General features: G+C 36.4%; 1 protein-coding gene across 5 annotated transcripts in view; it reads right to left on the bottom strand.

Annotated features, from left to right (window-relative positions):
* The window catches only part of METAP1D (methionyl aminopeptidase type 1D, mitochondrial), a 72112-nt gene that overhangs the window by 8685 nt on the left and 43479 nt on the right, over nt 1-19948 (bottom strand). For 4 of the 5 annotated variants that reach the window (XR_006284945.1, XR_006284944.1, XR_006284943.1 and 1 more), the window contains exons 2-6: nt 16155-16324; nt 12749-12898; nt 9213-9361; nt 8492-8534; nt 3611-3774 (exon numbers count right to left, since the gene is read on the bottom strand). Coding sequence is in view for 2 of the 5 variants with exons in the window: in XM_037913008.2 (XP_037768936.1) it covers nt 3611-3774; nt 8492-8534; nt 9213-9361; nt 12749-12898; nt 16155-16324 (676 nt within the window). In the remaining 3 variants the exon portion in view is untranslated. The remainder of the gene's footprint in view (nt 1-3610; nt 3775-8491; nt 8535-9212; nt 9362-12748; nt 12899-16154; nt 16325-19948) is intronic. The other variant, XM_037913010.2, reaches the window with a different exon arrangement.

Genomic DNA, 19948 nt, shown 5'->3' with positions numbered 1-19948 from the left:
TATAACCTCATTTGGTAAATTACAAAATCCAACTGCACGCTTCTAAAGGTATTTTTCTTTTAAGTAGTAATCTTAGATTGAGGGAATGCACAAGTTCAGGGATTCCCTTTAATGACAACGAATGTTGAAGTATAATTAGTAATATTTTTGAAAGCCAACAATTGTTTTTTGAAAGAAAGGTACATTTTGGTTTCAAACTGGAACACAAATTACTGTATTTTTCTTACAATAGTGTTGAACTTTTATTTGAGGTTCTCTGTTTCTGAAAAGCAGACATGATGGATTGAAATAAAAGATAATTTATTGCAATGCTTACTTTCAAGTGTAGAGAGAAGCAGTGTAATTGTAATTTACAGTAGCTGTCAAGGAAAATCTATCACAGATGACATTAAAATGACTTATTTTGCCTGAGCCACTTATTGTTTAAATGTGCATAATCTGATAGAAACAGATTTTTTTAAATCTGCTTTATATTGTTCTAAATTAATATCAAAACATATACTTATGAGTTAAACATTTAAAAACCATTTATTAATACTTTCATTGCTGCAATTTTTTCCTATGAGTTTGAAACTGGTTTATTTAACTATGCCACATTTGCATTGTTTGGATCAATATATTCACAACACTTTCACATATCTAAACTCACTACATAACAACTACACTGTATACATGTATAAAGACTATAATTCAAACTATATTTAATCTTAAAGAAAAGCATCACAAAGGGTATAAGAAAATAGAACATGAGGGCCCAATCCTGCTTTCTCTGAAGTCGATGAGACCTTTGTCATCAATTTAACAGGAAGCTTAGCAAAGAATTAGCAATTTGCTAGGCAAAGGAAATTGATCCATTCATGTAATGTTTTTATTTGTAAGTTCCAGCTGATGACACCGAAGAGCTACTATATACTATATATTCCATTTTGATGGGTCTGAACACTTCTAGCTTTAGGTGTTTGCTTACAGGTATTTATATTATATATTTTTCCACTGAACTAAGATTTTTACTGCATACATAAATGTAAAATGACAAATATACAGAAAATGATGATTCAACACATCAGGACATTCCTTCATCAGAGTTAATGTTAGAGTAGTTTTAAACAAAACAGAACATTAAAATAGCGTGCACAATAAAATCTTTTAAAAAAAAAGTTCACGATCTGTTATTTTGTACACAGTTTTGAACAAGCACTAGTTCTGATTAATTTGCTTTTCAGTGGAGCCTTTGCATACATATTTACACTCTGTGAGAAAACTGACCTCTTCATCAACACAGCGAAAATCCAATGTCACTTTCAATTCTGCTCCTGTTTTTTTTTTTTTAATATAGCTAGAATTAATGTAGTGAATCTGTAATGAAATGCATTATCTTGCATGGAGATTTATCAGATTTTCCAACTGAATGCCGTGCTTTGCTAGCACTAGCTGGAGTTCACCTGCACGTTGGTGTGGCGTGTGGCTCTTTTTTGTGAAGAGTTAAGTTGAACACAAAAAAAGGGAACAAAGGTCAGCACCCAGCCGCCACTTGAATGTGAGATTTTTCTTTTTATTCCCCTTGATGTATACTAGGCTCTGTGTTATTAGTCTTAATGATGGAAAATTGTAGTGTTGATACAAATCTTTTTTTCAAAGTAGTAGGCGGGAGCTCCATTTGTTAGTAAGTTTTTTTGTGACTAAAAGCCACGGACAGTACATTTATGTAGCAGTAAAAGGCCTAGATGCTCTTTCCATAGCAGAGCTAATTATTCCTACTGTGACCTTACTGATCTACCCTGTTCCTAGTACATCTCATCTGCACGCCTGTTCCTCTGTGTAGATGGTGTCAGAGAATATGAAAAACCCTATAATGAAACCATTTTCATGATGGAGAAAGGCTACTGGAGTTGCACTTGCTACAAAGAGGCTCAATTATATGAGTAATTGTGATAATTTTCTACATTCATAGCCTTCAATGGGGAAAAAAGAATGAGAGCCACAAAGGAAAATTACTTTAACAAGAAAGTACAGAGAGTAAAAATGGAAGAAGAGACAAAAAGGGGGAAAAAAATAACCAGAAAAAAAAGTTTAAAAAATAGATCTGGAGGGAGGAATAGCAAGACAGTGAGAACAACAGAAATGCTCAAAAAGCCTATGTGCAGCTGTGTTGCACAATTAAATTGAATTTTTTTCTGCAGTTGATGAATGTGACTACTGCAAATGTGCCTCTGTAGTTAGCTATCATTTGTTGTTCCGTGACAGGAAAAGGATAATTACCTCTCAGAGAGAATCAAAGGCTGACATGCCCTTTAGACACAGCCATGAATGCAGAGCTCGATAGAATGCTTGAATAAGAATCTAGTGTTCTGTGCCCCCTTCTACTCAAGAATAAATTTTGTTAAAATGCAAGAGCACCACCAGTAAATCTGTTGAACCCTAGGTGTTCAAAAATATGAGGTGCCTCTATCGACTCATCCCATTTGCAAAAATAAAACTACATTTTGAATTCACTTCTATTATATTCATGGACAGTAAGATAGTGAGATATGCATTAAATTTCTTTTCCCAGTAGGGGTCTGATTCAACATTTCCTATGAAAGAACAAAAAGACACTATCCTTTTTCCCCAGGCTAGTTAGCCTATAATTTAAAACTGTCAAAAACACAATTTTGTACAAAGTCTTCAATAAAGGCTTCTCAGACATAACCCAAAGAGGTTTTACTAAAGTTCGATTCAGACTCTGTTACAATATTTTTAAAGCTATAAATACATCTAACTGATATTTTGCCTCTCTCTTTTTTCCCCCTTAAAGTATTTGAAGATTTACAAAGAAAAAAAGGCAGTATCTTTTCAAAGTGACTAAGCCTTGCAGCTTTTAAGCAATCAGAATGCATGCAATAGTTTGTCATATCCATTAATATTCACAAAAGTACCAGTGAGGTACCTGTTAAGGAAAATGTATATGACGTGTTTATTTAAAAAAAAATTTTGTTTAAAAAAAATCAAAGAAATAGATACATTCAGGAAATAGTGACATATTTTAATTCAAACCAACAAGAACAAAAGCAAAGATTACTTTTATATAAAAGAACAAATGCAAAATAGGAAAACTTCTTCAAGAGGGTGCTCTTTCCTTTATGATATTTGTATGCACTCTGGTTTGAAAGGTAAGAATTTCCTGAGCTAAATATTTTTGTACTTTTTTTAGCAAAGTGACTTATTGATGTTGACTAATTCCTTCATAACATTATTTGCTATACAACAAAAAGAATGTAGGTTTTTCATCTTCTTACAGTGATTCTATTAAAGATGTGATGTTCAGGTAAAAATAATAATAAAAAAAAGGGGATGTAAAACACTACAAATCACACCTCTTAATCTAAAACCACAGCAGTCTGATAAATATCTTTGAGTCTTTCTACAGGTATCTTTGCTGATCCCAGTGTAATTCACTTTTTTAAATCTTTCTTATCCAAGGAACAACATTATAGCCTGGCAGTTCACATACTGATATCAGACTGAAATGATGGTTCTGAATCATAAAACATGTCATCAGCTTTATACCAAACCACCAATAACCTTTGTCCCACTTGCCACCCCTCCCTTTACTTGTCAGTATAAGGCTTACCTGATTGTGTTTCCAATTACAGAGAAGGGAGCCCCTGGTCTGCAAGCTGCAATTGCTTCATCTCTACATTTCCTGGCAACCTCCACTAACTTTTGACCAGATTTATCCACATTGCCCACCAAAAATGTTTCAGAAGTGTCACCATGGTAGCCATTGTAATATACCTAAACACATGTAGAAATGTAAAGACATTTTCTTGTTTTACATTCAGAAACAGATCTCCTGTTAGTTAAATTCATCCTATTTATTTTAACAGACAGGTCTTCTTTTAGGTTGCCTTCAAGCTCAATTTGCAAAAATAAGGTAGAGGAAATAAAAGATTAGAAATTAGACCTAAAAATGCAACTCTGAGGTACAATTGTAATGATAAATTACATGTAAAACCCTTCAGTTTTATGTCTAGGGCTGAACATTTGAACAAATACTGGAAATGCAAAAATGGAAGGTTCTAAGAGCCCTAAATACACAAACAATTAAATTAATTTAATCTACAGGAAGTTAGGTCTTGTCTTCACTACCGGAGTAACTCGAACTAAGTTTTGCTACTCCAGCTACGTGAATAACTTAGCAGTAGTCGACGTAGTTTAGGTCGATTTACCACGGTGTCTTCATTGCGTTGCTCCCGTCGATTTACCTTAATCTTCTCAGGGAGCTGGAATACCAGGGTCAACTGGAGAGCGCTCTGCCATCAATTTAGCGGGTCTTCACTAGACCCGCTAAATCGACCCCTGCTGCATCGATTGCAGCAGCATGATCTCCTTGTAGTGAAGACCAGCCCTTAAAGTAATTGACCTTTATGTCAAAGATGTGCAAGAGGTGGGAGTGAGTCTGAGGAGCATGAAAACCACTTCCCAAAACAGGGCCAGGGTGCAGGGGTACAGCACAGCCCTCCCAGAGATACAATATCACCCTGTGGGCTGGGATAGTAGCTGCTGCAGCTGCTCGTCCATGCCATCTGCCTATATAGTGTATGGTGGTGCCACTGGATTGACATGATTGCAGATCCCATGACTTCTCTGACCTCAATGCCTTCCTACACACTGGCTTAGGCGGTGCAGAGACCCTATTCATGGCATACAGGGGGTGCTCAGACTGTCCTTACACCTGGAGTTAGTGGCTGGGAAGACCTTTTATTGGCTCCGCACACCACAGTGAATATCATCCAAATTGAATTTTAAAATGTACATTTAACAGCCTGAGTAGAAATCCAAACTACTACAAAGAAGTAATGTGTGTAAACTAACATAGCTATAAAAAACTTAGGTCAAATTCATTGTTAGTATAACCCAGTATACAGGGCCACTGTTGTTGTGCGCATTTCACTTAATTACTTTTTAAACTCCAGTTTCAAACTGTAACATTGCATTAGCATAGGTTTTTGGATTTAATTTCCATGGTTTAATTTAAAAAAAGAAAACACGTAGCTCTGGCACTATGAAGTTGCCCACAACAGAAATGCAGCATTCTGTTAGATACACAAAACCTCTACCTTTTTGACTATGCAATTATGCAACTGTTCTTCAGGAGCAACATAGATTGTGAACTACAGCACCCTATAGATTTCTCTACAAACACAGGAAAACCCCGCTCTTTTACTGTGAAGTCTTATAATGTGGCATTAAAAAGGGTTTTGCAGCTCCACAGTACTTCAGGCAATAATGTAACTGAAAGACTACTCGAAATTTTCCTGTGCATGTGTAAAGGACAATTTTAATTGCATATAACTTTGGTGTTATAAAATATCTTTTTCTCAAACTTAGTAGGCAACTACTCTTCAGAGACTAACACACTTCAGCGCTTAACGTTCTGCTACTTGTGAGCTATTTGTGAAAGAAGGTTTGTGACTCTTTTTTTAATGGTCAGGTATTCTTTGCCCACTCCCAAACTCAAAAAATAGCTAATGATATTTTTCCTCACACTTTTCTGCAAAAAAAATATTATACTCAACTTGAGACTTGAACCATTTTTTAGATATACTTATGAGTGAGTGGTAACAGGGTTATAATGAAAGTTGAATTTCAACAAAAAGGCCCCACTTGCTCTCACTGGCTACAATGAGAGTGGACTCAAGCCCTTAGTTATACACCTTTTTCTGCCAGTTAAGAACATCACTGCAGCTTTTCATTATGTTGTTATATATTATAGGACAGTTTTTGTTCTAGCAGGTTCACTTTTAATAGGACCAGATCATTTTTAATAGACAGGTTTCAGAGTAACAGCCGTGTTAGTCTGTATTCGCAAAAAGAAAAGGAGTACTTGTGAAGTGAGCTGTAGCTCACGAAAGCTTATGCTCAAATAAATTGGTTAGTCTCTAAGGTGCCACAAGTACTCCTTTTATTTTTAATAGAACAACTCTCAATCTATCAGAAACCAAACTGTAAAAAATCTGATCATTACCATGTCAGAAAAAGGAGCACAATTGTAATAGAACACCAGGGGTGGGTCGGGGGGTGGGGGTGGGAAGAGTTGATCCTGCAAGCTCTGCATGACTTTAATAAGAACTGCATGCACTCAGGGCTTGGAGGATTGGCACCTAAATTAATGAAGCAGGACTCATCTAATACTATCAAAACAATTTCTTAAATACAATTAGGGTTTACTACAACCCACTTATCACAATTACATATTTTTGACATTAATAAATTACCATAACAGAAAGTAAGATATGGTAGCTCTATAACAGCCAGAACTCGAACTAAGACGTAGGACACGATATTTGATAACGGATGGTTGAGTGCTGTGTAGTATGTTGGTGAAGCACAATGTTTTTTTTCCATAATTCTTTTGAAAATTTAAAGGCAACATGATTTAAGTCAATAAAATGCCTTTATATTTCATCTATGACATTTCACAAACCCACTTGTGTAAAATACATTTAATTTTTTATTCCCAGATAACTTGCACTCACTGTGAAGTATTTACATTTGCTAGCTGGCAGATTATTATGTAATCATTTTATAGATCCTGTACACAGCCATAAACAAATTACTATAGAATGTCTACTGTAACTGTACTGTTATGTCCATAATTGTTTCCATCTGTGAAATGTCCCAGTTTTTCTCATTAAAAATAAACTAATAGGTCAATTATAAACACTACAAAGCAATATTTTTTCCTCAGACATATTGGAAATGAACAATTACCAAACACAATGTTTATTTTCAGTGATAAATACACACACACACACACACACACAAACTCAAAGATAGGTAGTCAAAGACACATGAGCGCTGTTCCCACAACTGTCATATTCTTGGATACTTGCAAGATTTACTTTGTTTTATGAGGTTAAACAGAAGAAAAACTCAATGTATTTTCAAAAAATATCCCTCTTATTTAATCAAATGTTATTTGAAAAGAAGAGTGGAGAAAGCAAAGAAAAACGAGTGTAAAAATGCTTAGAACAGTCACTGTGGAAAATACCTGTATGAATGTGAATTTCGTTATTAATCTAAGGAGTCAATGTTGTCTTTGGGGGCAATACAAAAAAAAGGAAAATAAACTTTAAACCAGATTTGATTTAAAGAAAGAAGAGGCCAGATCCTCTCAGCTGCTGTCTATGGACATAATTCCACTAACGTCAGTGAAGCCACACCAATTCAAACCAGTCAAGGATTCAGGCCAAAAATATATTTTGAAGGATACCAATCATCCTATGTAAATCAAATAGAACAAATACCTACAGCTAGAAAGTGTAGAGTAAGGTGGAACGCAGTAAAATAAGTTAAAAAACCCAGTACAGGATCACAAGTGAATGATATAATGGGGCAAAAGTTCAAGTTGACTAAATGTAATGTAAAGAGCTATCTAAAAAGCTTTAAATGTGAGGTCAGCGTTATGGCACTTTAGAACTGCTCCCACTTATGCCAGAGGTGAATTTGGCCCATGGTAAGCAATATCAAACAATTGGTACAGATAAGTGTATCAGGAAATTCTTTAATGGTTAAAAAACTTTCCCTTACAAAACATTACTTTATTCTACACCATTTATTATTGTAAAGTAATGTTTAGAATTCAGGAATACATTTGTGTATTCACTAGAATAAATTGCCAAAGCTTTGGGGAAACTTACCACAGGGGGACAAAAATAAGAACCACAAAACATGATTAATCCCCATTTCAATAAATGAAAATACCAAAAAGCATCACAATTAGGTTTTCTGTTTCCATATTTTTTTGTTCTAATGCTAATTTGGTCAGCCTTTATTTAAATGGTATAAGTGACCATTCTGTGAAAATGTTAAGTCAATGGTTATATCACACTCTCTGTTTGTGAGTAAAGGGTTCAAGGCTCTTATACCAGAAATGGAACACAACACTACCTTCAGGGATTTTAATAAATGTAGGGAACACTGCTAGCAAAAGAGTTGCTGTCCAAATAGACTGACATACACAGGCCAATGTAGCCTCTAATGACAGAGTAAGATAATGACAGGCCCCACTCAAAATCAGCAGGAAGAAGAAGATCAATCTTGGCAGAGTGAAGGAAAAATGCTGGCTTTCTTCATGTTAGCTCATCTCATACATATCTGTCTTCAGCTGCTGCCCAGTACTGTGGTGCTCTGCATTAACTACACAGTGGATCAATAACAATTACACCTTCTCAAAAACATGACACATAGCAGGATTGGGTTGACATTTCACTTAGGCCAACATTGATCTCAGTGCATCTGATTCCAGCCCTAAATTCAAGTCAGGCCTGGGTCTAGTTGGAATAAACACAGAGTTAAAAACAAAAAAGGAAACCAGCTGCTTGTGCCTTGGATTAGAAATAAACAGCACATCCATCTGTGCATTCCACATTTTCAATCTACTGCTCTTCCTGTTGCTACTAGCAATTGTAAAGTTGATCAAAGACTATTTTTTATATGAATTACTCACTGTGACATCAATGTTGATAATGTCTCCATCCTGAAGAGGTCGACTGAAACATAAACAGACAAAAAAAAAATAATGGTGACAGACAGTTCTCAACAAAGGGAATATAAGAACAAACACCTAATGACACACACACACACACAAATCTGGGGATGGAGAGGGGAGAAGATATTTTTTGGTGGAGGAGGATGGAGACAAATGGAATAACCTTTTCTAATCTTCAGCTCTTGCTACTTAAAGAACAAGTACAGATGAATATAATGTAATGACAAACAACTGACAGAAAACATTATCAGTGTCTGAAAATCTACCACCATACTTACTCTGATTTATAGTGAGCTGATTTTACTTTGTGAGCAGCCTAGTGTATTGCTAATAATAAAAATTTACATCAATTCAAATGTCTTCAATTCCTTAAACTACATGTATTTTGCTGAAAAATTAGAAGCATTTACTGTACTGTATTTTTTCAGACTCTAAACTCTGGAGGCATTACACCACAATTTATGAGTGTCATGACAAACAGTCGATTATGTTTTTATTATTATTAAACAAACTCCCAAAGTGCCCATCGCCCCAGTATCGTTGCATGCTATGCAGCTGCAATAGGTTTACAGGTATTTTTTAGGTAAACTGAAACACGTTTAATATTAACCTCTAAGTTATGAACATTAACATAACATTTTTGTTTGCAGTGGTAAAATGTGTGTTATTAAGGGAATACCTGTCAGGAATACCATGACATACCACATTGTTCACAGAGGTACAAACAGATTTGGGAAAACCTCCATAGCCTAGAGGTGAAGGATAGGCATTTTGTCTGATTATTTCGTGATGAACAATGGAATCTATTTCTTCGGTTGTCATGCCAACCTAAAATATAAAATAAAAATTGTGCTGAAAAAAAAATATTGAAGACATTTTCTTTTATTTACTGAATGTGATCACAGTCATGCACTTCAGTGAAATCTAGGATGATACAAATCAAATGCTTTGATACAAAACACTAAACTGTTTGATATGCTTTATAGATAGATTATGTTTTATTTAGAGAGAAATCAAGCATGCAGTAAAGGGAGCACTTAAAAGCTTCCAGAAAACTGAAAATACTGTCTACTTTCTTTCCTTATCCATATTTGCCTTCTCAAGGCCACTATTTTCTATTGGCCTCTCTGTTCAGTAGCTGCTATAGAAGTGTCTGCTTTTTTAAACTTCCTTCCTCTCTCTTTCCATCCCCCTTACATAATTAAAAATACAGTAGCTTCAATTTGTACTTACAAGTATTGCATTTAATGCTTTCAACCTTTTAAAACATTTGCAGCCATTTGCAGATAAATCCTTAATTCTTATGACTTGCAAATAAGATTACGGTCATATTGTTGTCAATTATTTTTTCCTTCAAATTATTTTTGAAACCATTTTAATTCATTTATACATAATTTTAATATTTGGTTTCATACCCGGGAGCTGTTTGTATTACAGTGGGCACAGCAGTGACTTTAACAGTGAAATCTGCATTAGAATTTCCATTCTAGCACCCTTATTTCAGTGACCTACAATTTTCAGAAACACTCATTTTTTGACTGAAATTTTCTATACTCAATCCTTTTCTGAAGGTGAATTTTTTTGTAAGATTAACAGAAATGGTTTAGCCATTTTTGACTTGTGAAAAAATGCCACACACTTTAAATATTATTATTCCAGCTTTTCTTTTGGATCAGCTTTAGTTCTGAAATGGTTCAAGGTGAAAGTTGAAATTTGGTAGCGAAACCTCCCTCATTGAGAAGAAGTACCCTGGAGTGTTCCTGTGAAAATTAGTTTTTATTTGAATGAGTTTTAAGCCTTTGAAAATCACACTTCGCACATATGCACTACAGTGGCTTCGATTTTTGAGTACTTTTTAGTATCGTTTGGAATAAAGGACGGCTGCGGTGCAGGTGTTCATATGGCTTTCCTAGCGGTGCAGTGAAAGATTTAGCAATTGTGCATGGTGAATGAGGCAGCATACATAGCATGCAAGGAATAAGGGCTGTTGTGGACCCCTTACTTCATTCATGATGAACTTGTGGTTGGTCAGGTGAAAACTACTGCCCACTTCCCCCCCGCCCCCCCAACAAGGGCAGGATGCTGTGTTGCTCCCCTATCCCACAGCAACTATTCCAACCTATGTGCTGGAATTGTAGTCACAGCCCCTGCACACAGACTGTATTGGATACTAGGGCCACTGGATCAAACACAGACCCATAGTTCCCATCCTGTGTCACCTGCATAACACCTTTGACGCACACGCAGCATGGGCCTTCTGTACCCGTTGGTGCCCAGCTCCTTTCTGTGGTGCACAAAGAGTGCCTGGGCACCTGTGCATGGCCACTCAGTGGGCAGATCTCCTGCGTAGCATGGGAGTGGGGCTTATGTGTTCCAAAGAGCCTTTTGCCACCACTTCACACAGCAGGCAATTTTGCTTTAATTGAAAATACTGTCTGAGGGGCAGTAACAGCATCCTTTGGTGGACCATTTCTGCTACATGGGATAGGGTATTCTGGTGGTCTCTTGCCACATAGTTCCATATTGTGGAATTTGATTTTTCTTTCCAAAAAACACTACAAAATTCCATCAAATATAATGTCAAGAACATGTTATGATTGCATGGTTAAGCACAAAAACGTAAGGAAATTACAAAGTTAAGACCATACATTCAGTGTGTATGCATTACAATATAGCCTTTAATTTACATAGTGACATACTATTTCTCAAAATATACTCCCCCCACAAAATGTAACCCACACATACGTGGCATCTCCTATTACTTTGTACATTCTAGCCAAAAAGAATAATCAATATGAAAAGTACACCATAAACTACACTTACACAGAGCACTACACAATACTACACAAAATCAAAGAGTAATAGTGAGAAACTGCTGTTATTTATAATCCAAGTAAGTTTGGCGCTAAGTCCCTGATTCTGCAAACACTTATCCATGGGCTTAACATACATATGAGCTGTTCCACTGCAGTCAATGGGATTACTCACATAGAAGAAGTTAAAAACACCCACAAGTGTTTGCAGGATCGAGGTCTAAGTTACTTTTATTATTTGCTGCATCATCTCCTGAACTACCCCTAAGAAAAGCTGTATTGATGGTTGAAAAGCAAATGCACACTAAATGAATTCTGACAAAATTTTTCAGGTTGAAAGCACTGAACTAAGAGTAGTAATATAAACATTTTAAGTTAATACAGATATTTAGATATTAATAAAGATATTAGATATTAATAAAGATATTTAGGAAGATTACAGTGATCTTAATTAAATTAATGTGAGTATAAATAATGAACAAATGCTACACATGCACTTAAGGTTGCAGAAAAATAGTATATTATATATTGTCATCACAGAAATAATATGTAATTAAAAACTGTATTATAATGCATATGCATGAGGGGGAAGGGTACATAATTTTGTCATTTTCTGACTTTTGAGTGCTTAACTGTGCAATATTAATCTTTTCTCAGTGTCTTTTTTTGATAAAATACATTTTGTATCTCCACATGCTCTGAACACCCTTTCTATACCGCCGCACTCATATCCACTGACTATAGAATATATTTCACCCTATCTTGTATGTTATTCATTAAAGAAAGGGAGAAGCTACCAAAGCATTTTTCCATCTCCAAAGACTTTAAGGAGGTTCCCCTTTATTATGTGGGAGGCATCCCACAAAAATGTTCTCTAGAAAACGTTACTGAAAACCAAGAGTTTTCCTTATCAGTGCACTCTGGCAAGGTGCATGGAATTTTACAGTGGCACTCTTTAACAGTGGTTCTGTAGTTTGTGACGTGTCTGATCAATTGGCCAGAGGAGAAGGAGCAGCAGAATGGAAGGAACAGCCCAATCCGTCAGATTTATGGAAATGTAGAGCTGGAAAGCAGAAAGTGTGAATCACAGGATTTGCTGTGTCACAAAATCATATAGAATCCCATGTGCCTTATGACAAACCCATGCAACTTGGCAGGTCAGAATGCAGACCTAAAAGGATTACACTTCAAACAATGAGTAAATGTAATCACGCCCCACACAGATTTCAATGATAAAAGAAATTAAACAGGTATCTTATATAGCAAAAAACCCATTAAAATTAATACCCCCCCCCATTTATTCAGTATGTAATTTAATAGCAAGTTAGCTGTACATTAAATAAAAACAAAAACAAAGCACAGAAAGCATCCAAGTTGTTACAGGACCTCATGTGACTGTTACCTTTAAACTCTTTCCAGCTAGAAGTAGAATATGACAGGCCAGTTGACAAGCCTGATGAAGCCCTTGAATCTGATCTTCATTCTTAATTTCTATGTAGTCTCCCCAGTCTGGTACAATGCCTGTCGTCACATAGTCTGGCTTCTTTATGTGCTTGGAGAAGAAGGATTGAAAATGAAGATCAGAAAACTGAGCATGACAATGGGATCATTTTCTCAGAAAGTGCCTCCTGCTTCATGGCAGTTTGCCCTTTCTGTCATAGTACTGACCTTCCTAAGCCATCAGGGCAAGCCCTCAAGGCTGCCTCAGTATTTCTTCCAATGTCCTTTTGAACTTAACATTGCCTGTTACTATTGACTTAGATAGTGCATTAACCTTACAGTACTGAAATCCAAGATATTGCAGTAGTCTTTCAGTCCAAATAGTTTTAAAGCTCACAGCTATCAGAGGAAGACTTAAAAGCTCATTATTTTATTTTTAAACAAAGGTAAATTTTATATAGAAGCCCATTACACACACTCTCACTGAACAAATATATGTACAGTAGTACAGGAAAGTCCTGAGCTTCTTACTCAGACAAAATTCCCATTAACTTCAATGGGAGTTTTTCCTGATTAAGAACCTCAGTATTTCTAGCTGTCAGCCTCATTCAAATGTAGCTGTAGCCGTATCAATCATAGGATATGAGAGAGACAAGGTGAATTTGGATACGCATGTATAGTATTATAAAAAGAAAAATGTATGTGCAGCATAATAGATATGAATGAGAGACAAGCTGCGGGAGGTAATATCTTTTATTGGACCGACTTCTGTTCTCTCTCTCACCAACAGAAGTTGGTCTAATAAATGATATTACCTCCCACACCTTGTCTTTTAATTGCATTGATATCTATTATGTTGCACACACATATTTCTTTTTAACAGATTTAATTTTTTTTATTAAAGCTAATGTTAATAAAAATATATAATACACAGGTTAAGAAATGTACATCTGGCTATAGTGATTAGATTATCCACAAATACCAAGTTTGTTTTAAAAATCATAAGATACATATAGTGCATAATCAGCAATAACCCAACTGTACAACCATGTCCTAATTCATTGTCTTTCAAGGAAAACTATAATATATTTTTATTTCATGAAAAGGTCTCAGGCCTCATGCATGTAAAATTCTATTTCCATTTAAAAAAAAAAAACAACATTATAATTCTAAGACGAATATATAGTAACAACAACAAAAATAACTTACACATATATACAAGCACATTTCATCCTCCTAAGGATTCCAGAATATTTACAAGCTATACATAATTATCACTTTACCCATCACAAAGGGCCTGGTGGTCCTGCATCGTTCAAGTCATTGCAAGAGTTTTACAATTGACTTCAGTGGAAACAGGATCAAGCCCACAATGCACACAGGATTAAATGGACACAGGACCCAGGCTGTAGGGTAGTTACATAGAAGCTGTTTAAATAGCACACAGCAAGACTACACAACATTTTAGTGTAGGAAGTGAAGAAGAATGGCGTATCCAATTAACTCTAAAGGGGGACTTTAGGTAGGTAGACTATAGTTACCCCAACTGGTGTTTGGCCGTCCCTATGCTTACAGAAAGTGTCATAGGATCTTTAATGATCCCAAGCCATCAGGACTTTAGGTTTACATCTCATTCAAACACACAGCACCCCCAGCAGCACAGAACCTGTTCACACCATACTAGGACATTAATTTATTTCTAAATCGGAGGGAAAAATCCCACCTCCTGAATTACCAGCTCCATGCCCTGCAGCACTCTGAGTTTTCCCTTGGAGAACACTCATCCAATAACTGCCTAGACCTGACACTGTTTAGCTTGTAAGATATGATGAGATAGTAGCTCAAGATGGTATAGCTGCAGACATTTATGTCTACCTTTTCTCACCATTTCTCCTTTCCTACAAAAATCTGTAAAATTCATATGCCATTTTTAATATAAATATTATTTCTGCGATATTCTGTAGAAAAAATGCTCTTCCCCCCCCAATAATATATATTCCTGTAATAAGTTTCCCTCATTATTTAGATATTTCCTAAATTATTCTTATATCCTAGTTAAATTGTAATTCTGTAGGTAGATGAAAAATGAACAGATTATTAAAGATCAGCATTGCTACCTGTGAAGATTAGTTTTCAGCATGACAGTTTATTTTTGTATTCATCCTGAAAGAAATATCTACAAGTGCTACAATAATTTTTCTAATCTTTGAAAATATACAGGGTCTTGATCCTATATTCATTGTGTATCCAAAGCTTCTATAATGTTTTAGGCTTAAGAACTCTATAGTAAGCATCCTCAATTTTTACTATCACCTTAGGAAAATGTAAATATTTTATATTTTGTGCTAGAAATCTACTTTCTTATAAAAGAAATAAAAAACTTATAAACATCACTATAAAATACTATCCAAAATTATTTTCATTAAATAAAGGGTATGAAACAGCCAGAGTACATACTACAATTAAAGCAGAAACAGGGAAAGGGCAATAGCACACCTGTTAGAACAGCTCTAAATAAAGTCATAATGGATTCAAAAGCAGACAAAAAATGTATTTTCCAAAAAAACAACATTTAGTCAATGACAGAAAAGGTTAGTTCATAAGTTACATAGCAGGGCAGCTGGCTGACATTTTGATGTATGCTTTCATCTAAGCCTGAAATCACCGAATCACCAAAACTGCAGGAGGATGTAAATGTTTGAGACTTAATGTGTTAGAAATTTACATTGAAAGGGCAATATTCTGCCCTCAGATGAGCATGTTGCATCTCATGTTGACTTCAGCTGGAACTATCTGCTTCTATCAGAGGTGCTGCTAGCCCACTGTGGGCCCTAAGCAGGAATATTTTTCCACCTCCCTTATCTCCTTCATCCACTCCCTAAAAATACTAATCGCATTATTTTCGCAAACCAAAAAATATACCAACACAACACATACTAATACACTGGTTAAAAACTCCATATGAAATTAGAAGCATGGTATTTTGGGGGTAAAACTAAATCAGGGACCCCCTAAGCTGCCTGGCACGCTACGCAATTGCTGCGTATGCCTAATGCCACCACTGCCCGTAGCCAAAGGGGTTTGGATCTAAAAGTGTTAAATGTTATAAGCTGATCAGTTACAGTAACAAACATAATATATGAAGAACTGCCAGTTTTAAACTCCCTAATGGCATATTTACACCACGCTGTTTAGCATGGCAGGGAGCTGAAAACTTCTCACACCACTGTTCCTATTTCAAATCCCAAATCAAGTAACAAGACCATGATTCAAACTCCCAGCTGTCAGAGGATGAATGTACTTCATCACTCGTGCAGTCAATCTTTATACTGACTGGAAAAAGGATCAGATAATAGAAATTACAGTACCTTAGGAACTGGGTGAGCTAGAGAAACTATAGCCGGCCGAACTATGCTATAAGCAGTATTTCTTTGTCTCTGGAAAAAGAAATATCTTCTTTGTTGACTGCATGACTGCTTGTGTAAGCAGATATGATTGACCGGTGAAGAGAAAACTCCACGGCAGTGAGTCACACACCCTGTGAATAGAAATGTTTTTTTTTTAAAATGGTTCAAGAAGTCTTTTTATTACTACCAAATTACTAAGTGGTGACTATGCTAAAGAAAAAACCCTAGATAAAAAAGATAATCAGATTATATACAATAGCAAGTTCCAGTTCACTAATTTAATTATGATTTTGCTAACATATTTATTACTTATCTGTAGTTTTATATAAATCTACATAATGAAAAAAGTGTGTTAACATTTAGAAGCACTGAGAACAAAACCACATATCAAAGCCTTATCTAGCAAAATACTGGATCTATTTTGGTGCGATGTATGAGAAAGTTGTGTAAATCCCCAGAGCATCAAGAGTAGAATTGACCCTATAATTGGGCCCTGTTCTCAATGACTTGAATTATTAGTCTGGACAGGCCAACCCTTGGGGCAACAGTAAAACAAGGGACAGTATCTAGAAGTTAAGGGAGAGAAAAGGATGTAGAGATGATAGTACATACAATTTTTCCATTTGTGTTTTGGTTTGGATTGTGTCTGCATCAGAGTAACCAACAGGCTGGTTCAGTGTACTTTGCCATTAAACTTTCAATAACTCATACAAGAATGTTTGGAAGCATTATGGAGTAAATTTCACATAATAAATTAATTGATCTTGAAAGGTGTCATATATACACGAATAAACTAGCAACATTGATGTGGCAGAGAACCAACACGGACAATGACTCCTCAATAAAGGGGCAGTATTTTTGTTTTGTTTTTTAAACCTGAGCTAACTATTCCGGTTAGATTCAGAAAAATTAGTGATGGAAAATCTCTTGAATCATCTAGTTCAACTCGTTGTCAATGCACCATTTCCCCTACTGCACATTTCCTATTGTATTGTGTAATCTAGTTTTAAATGTCCCAATTAAAATTCTTTATTTTTCTTAGAAAATACCCATTTCTTCCATATCAGGGATGCATGTTCTACCTCCCCTCCAAATACGCTTATTGTGACCAGTGCATGGAAATTTCACTCTACTTTTACGTTTGGCTTCTTAGATAGCCTTTGTCAAGGTTCCTTCCCCACTCTGAACTCCAGGGTACAGATGTGGGGACCTGCATGAAAAACCCCCTAAGCTTATTTTTACCAGCTTAGGTTAAAACTTCAAGGTACAAACTATTTTACCTTTTGCCCCTGGACTTTATTGCTGCCACCACCAAGCATCTAACAAATATATAACAGGGAAAGAGCCTGCTTGGAAACGTCCCCCCCCCCCCCCCCCCCAAATCCTCCCAAACCCTGCACCTCCTTTCCTGGGGAAGGCTTGATAAAAATCCTCACCAATTTGCATCGGTGAACACAGACCCAAACCCTTGGATCTTAAGAACAATGAAAAAGCAATCAGGTTCTTAAAAGAAGAATTTTAATTGAAGAAAAAAGTAAAAGAATCACCTCTGTAAAATCAGGATGGTAAATCCCTTACAGGGTAATCAGATTCAAAACATAGAGAATCCCTCTAGGCAAAACCTTAAGTTACAAAAAGACACAAAAACAGGGATATATATTCCATTCAGCACAACTTATTTTACCAGCCATTTAAACAAAACAGAATCTAACGCATATCTAACTAGATTGCTTATTAGCCCTTTACAGGAATTCTGACCTGCATTCCTGCTCTGGTACCGGCAAAAGTAACATACAGACAGAGAGAACCCTTTGTTTCCCCCCTCACTCCAGCTTTGAAAGTATCTTGTCTCCTCATTGGTCATTTTGGTCAGGTGCCAGCGAGGTTATCTTTAGCTTCTTAACCCTTTACAGGTGAAAGGGTTTTCTCCTCTGGCCAGGAGGGATTTAAAGGTGGTTAGCTTACCCTTTATATTTATGACAGCCTTTTTACAGTGTTCCATGGTATATGTAAAGTACAGGAGTAGTAGGACACTCTTTCAGGAGCCCAAAAGTATAGAACAAATGGAATTATTGAATAAGCTCCGCCACAGAAGGGCTTTTAATGATATTTTCATATTTTGACAAGTGACAAGGTTAATGAATATTGTTCATATCTTTATAGCCCATACATTACTGTTTAGATCTCCCACAGGGGTACAGGGTAAAGTAATGAAGTAGCGATGGGGGCTGAAAGTTCAAATCAGGCTCTCAGACGAAAGCCAGGGAATTCTGTGAAAGTTGTTCCACAATAGTTAAAGAGCATAGAGGGGCCCCTGAGGAGGCAGAGCTGCACAGTTTTTAGATGGCTGGGTTGTATCCCGAGCTGGGTTCATTCTGTTTGCTTTTTTGTTTATGTAAAATCCTTTTTTTTTTTTTTTTTTTTTTTGAGCTGTGTACCTTGGATTCCAAGAATGGTACCTAAGAGAGAAAAACCTGCTGGTTTTTCTTTTTTACTTGCTGGACCATTTAACCCAGCCTACCAGTTGACACACAGCATTCATCCCCAAAGAGCCAAACACACAACTCAGTGGCCCAACTTGCATCAGTTTTCAGTGGCACTAAGTGCAGAGTCTGCAGAAGCAGCAACATTTAGGTTATCAGAAGTAGCAGCAATGAGTCTACTGTGTGTGATCAGTGTGATCGGACCACAATAAGACAGTTCTTCTACAGAGTGTAATGAAGGTATCTTGCTCTTAGTACAAATAGAGGCTCTTTCTGTGCAGTTTTATACAAACGTAATAATTTTCCAATCCATTTAAAATCCACCCTCATTGATGTGGTCAGCTAGAGTCCACTCAGATATCAGGATGTGAATGTGCATTTCAGATGCTCTCCTTCATGAATGGCATGCTGCCAATGCACGTGTCCTGCCACATAAAAGTTTAATTGGGGAAAAAAGATGCAAGTGCACTTGTCAATTATTTGACAATAGAACTCTAAACGTTACAAATGGCATGCTCTGAAATACACCGGACCCTCAATAGAACGCGGGATTTGGGATCCATGCCAAGTACCGCGTTATAGCAGGGACCGCGTTAAAATGAAATTACTGTATACAGTAAATGTCACATCCAGAAAATAAACTCCTACTTGAAGGAAACAAACAAGAAAAAAAAGTGTTGCTTTACTAGAGATTTAAAGTAGACATTACAATAAACTAGTCTAGTTTTTCTTAAAAAAGTCAGTGAGTTGCTTCTGCTTCTTGCTGCTGTGCTGCTTCCGCTTAGCAAACTGCAAAAGACTACGTAGCTGCATAATTTTTGTAGGCTCAACGTCTTGCATCTCAAACCATCTTAAAGCAGTCTCTAAGCCGGCTACGGTTGCAGTTGACGTTGGAACTATGTCCACTTCATCTTCCTCTTCTTCTTCCACAGTGAAGGCCAATTCTTCAGCTTCTGGAATGTTGTTTGGTCGTACTGTCTGAAGAATTTGGTCATCCGTTAGACTTTCAGCAACGGGACAAAATTCTTCTGCTTCATCGTCACCTCTTATCCAGGACTTGATATTTTATGGCAGAACAGTTACCCCGAACCCGGACAGTTGCTGGCACAGCTCCTGCATCCACTCCATGTCTGTTCTTCCAACTTCCTCCTCTGTAAATCCCTTGAAGTCAAATTCCTCGTCAGACTGTGATTTGCTTTCTTAATTTTCTTCCAGGAGCGGGTGGCCAAACGACTCTCTCGGTCCCACCATCCAACAGTGGTTTACCATTTC

Source organism: Chelonia mydas, chromosome 11 (assembly GCF_015237465.2).
Source record: "Chelonia mydas isolate rCheMyd1 chromosome 11, rCheMyd1.pri.v2, whole genome shotgun sequence".
In the NCBI taxonomy this organism is placed as follows: domain Eukaryota; kingdom Metazoa; phylum Chordata; order Testudines; family Cheloniidae; genus Chelonia; species Chelonia mydas.
The sequence above is the reverse complement of the archived record's forward strand: the minus strand, read 5'-3'. Positions and strand labels throughout refer to the sequence as shown.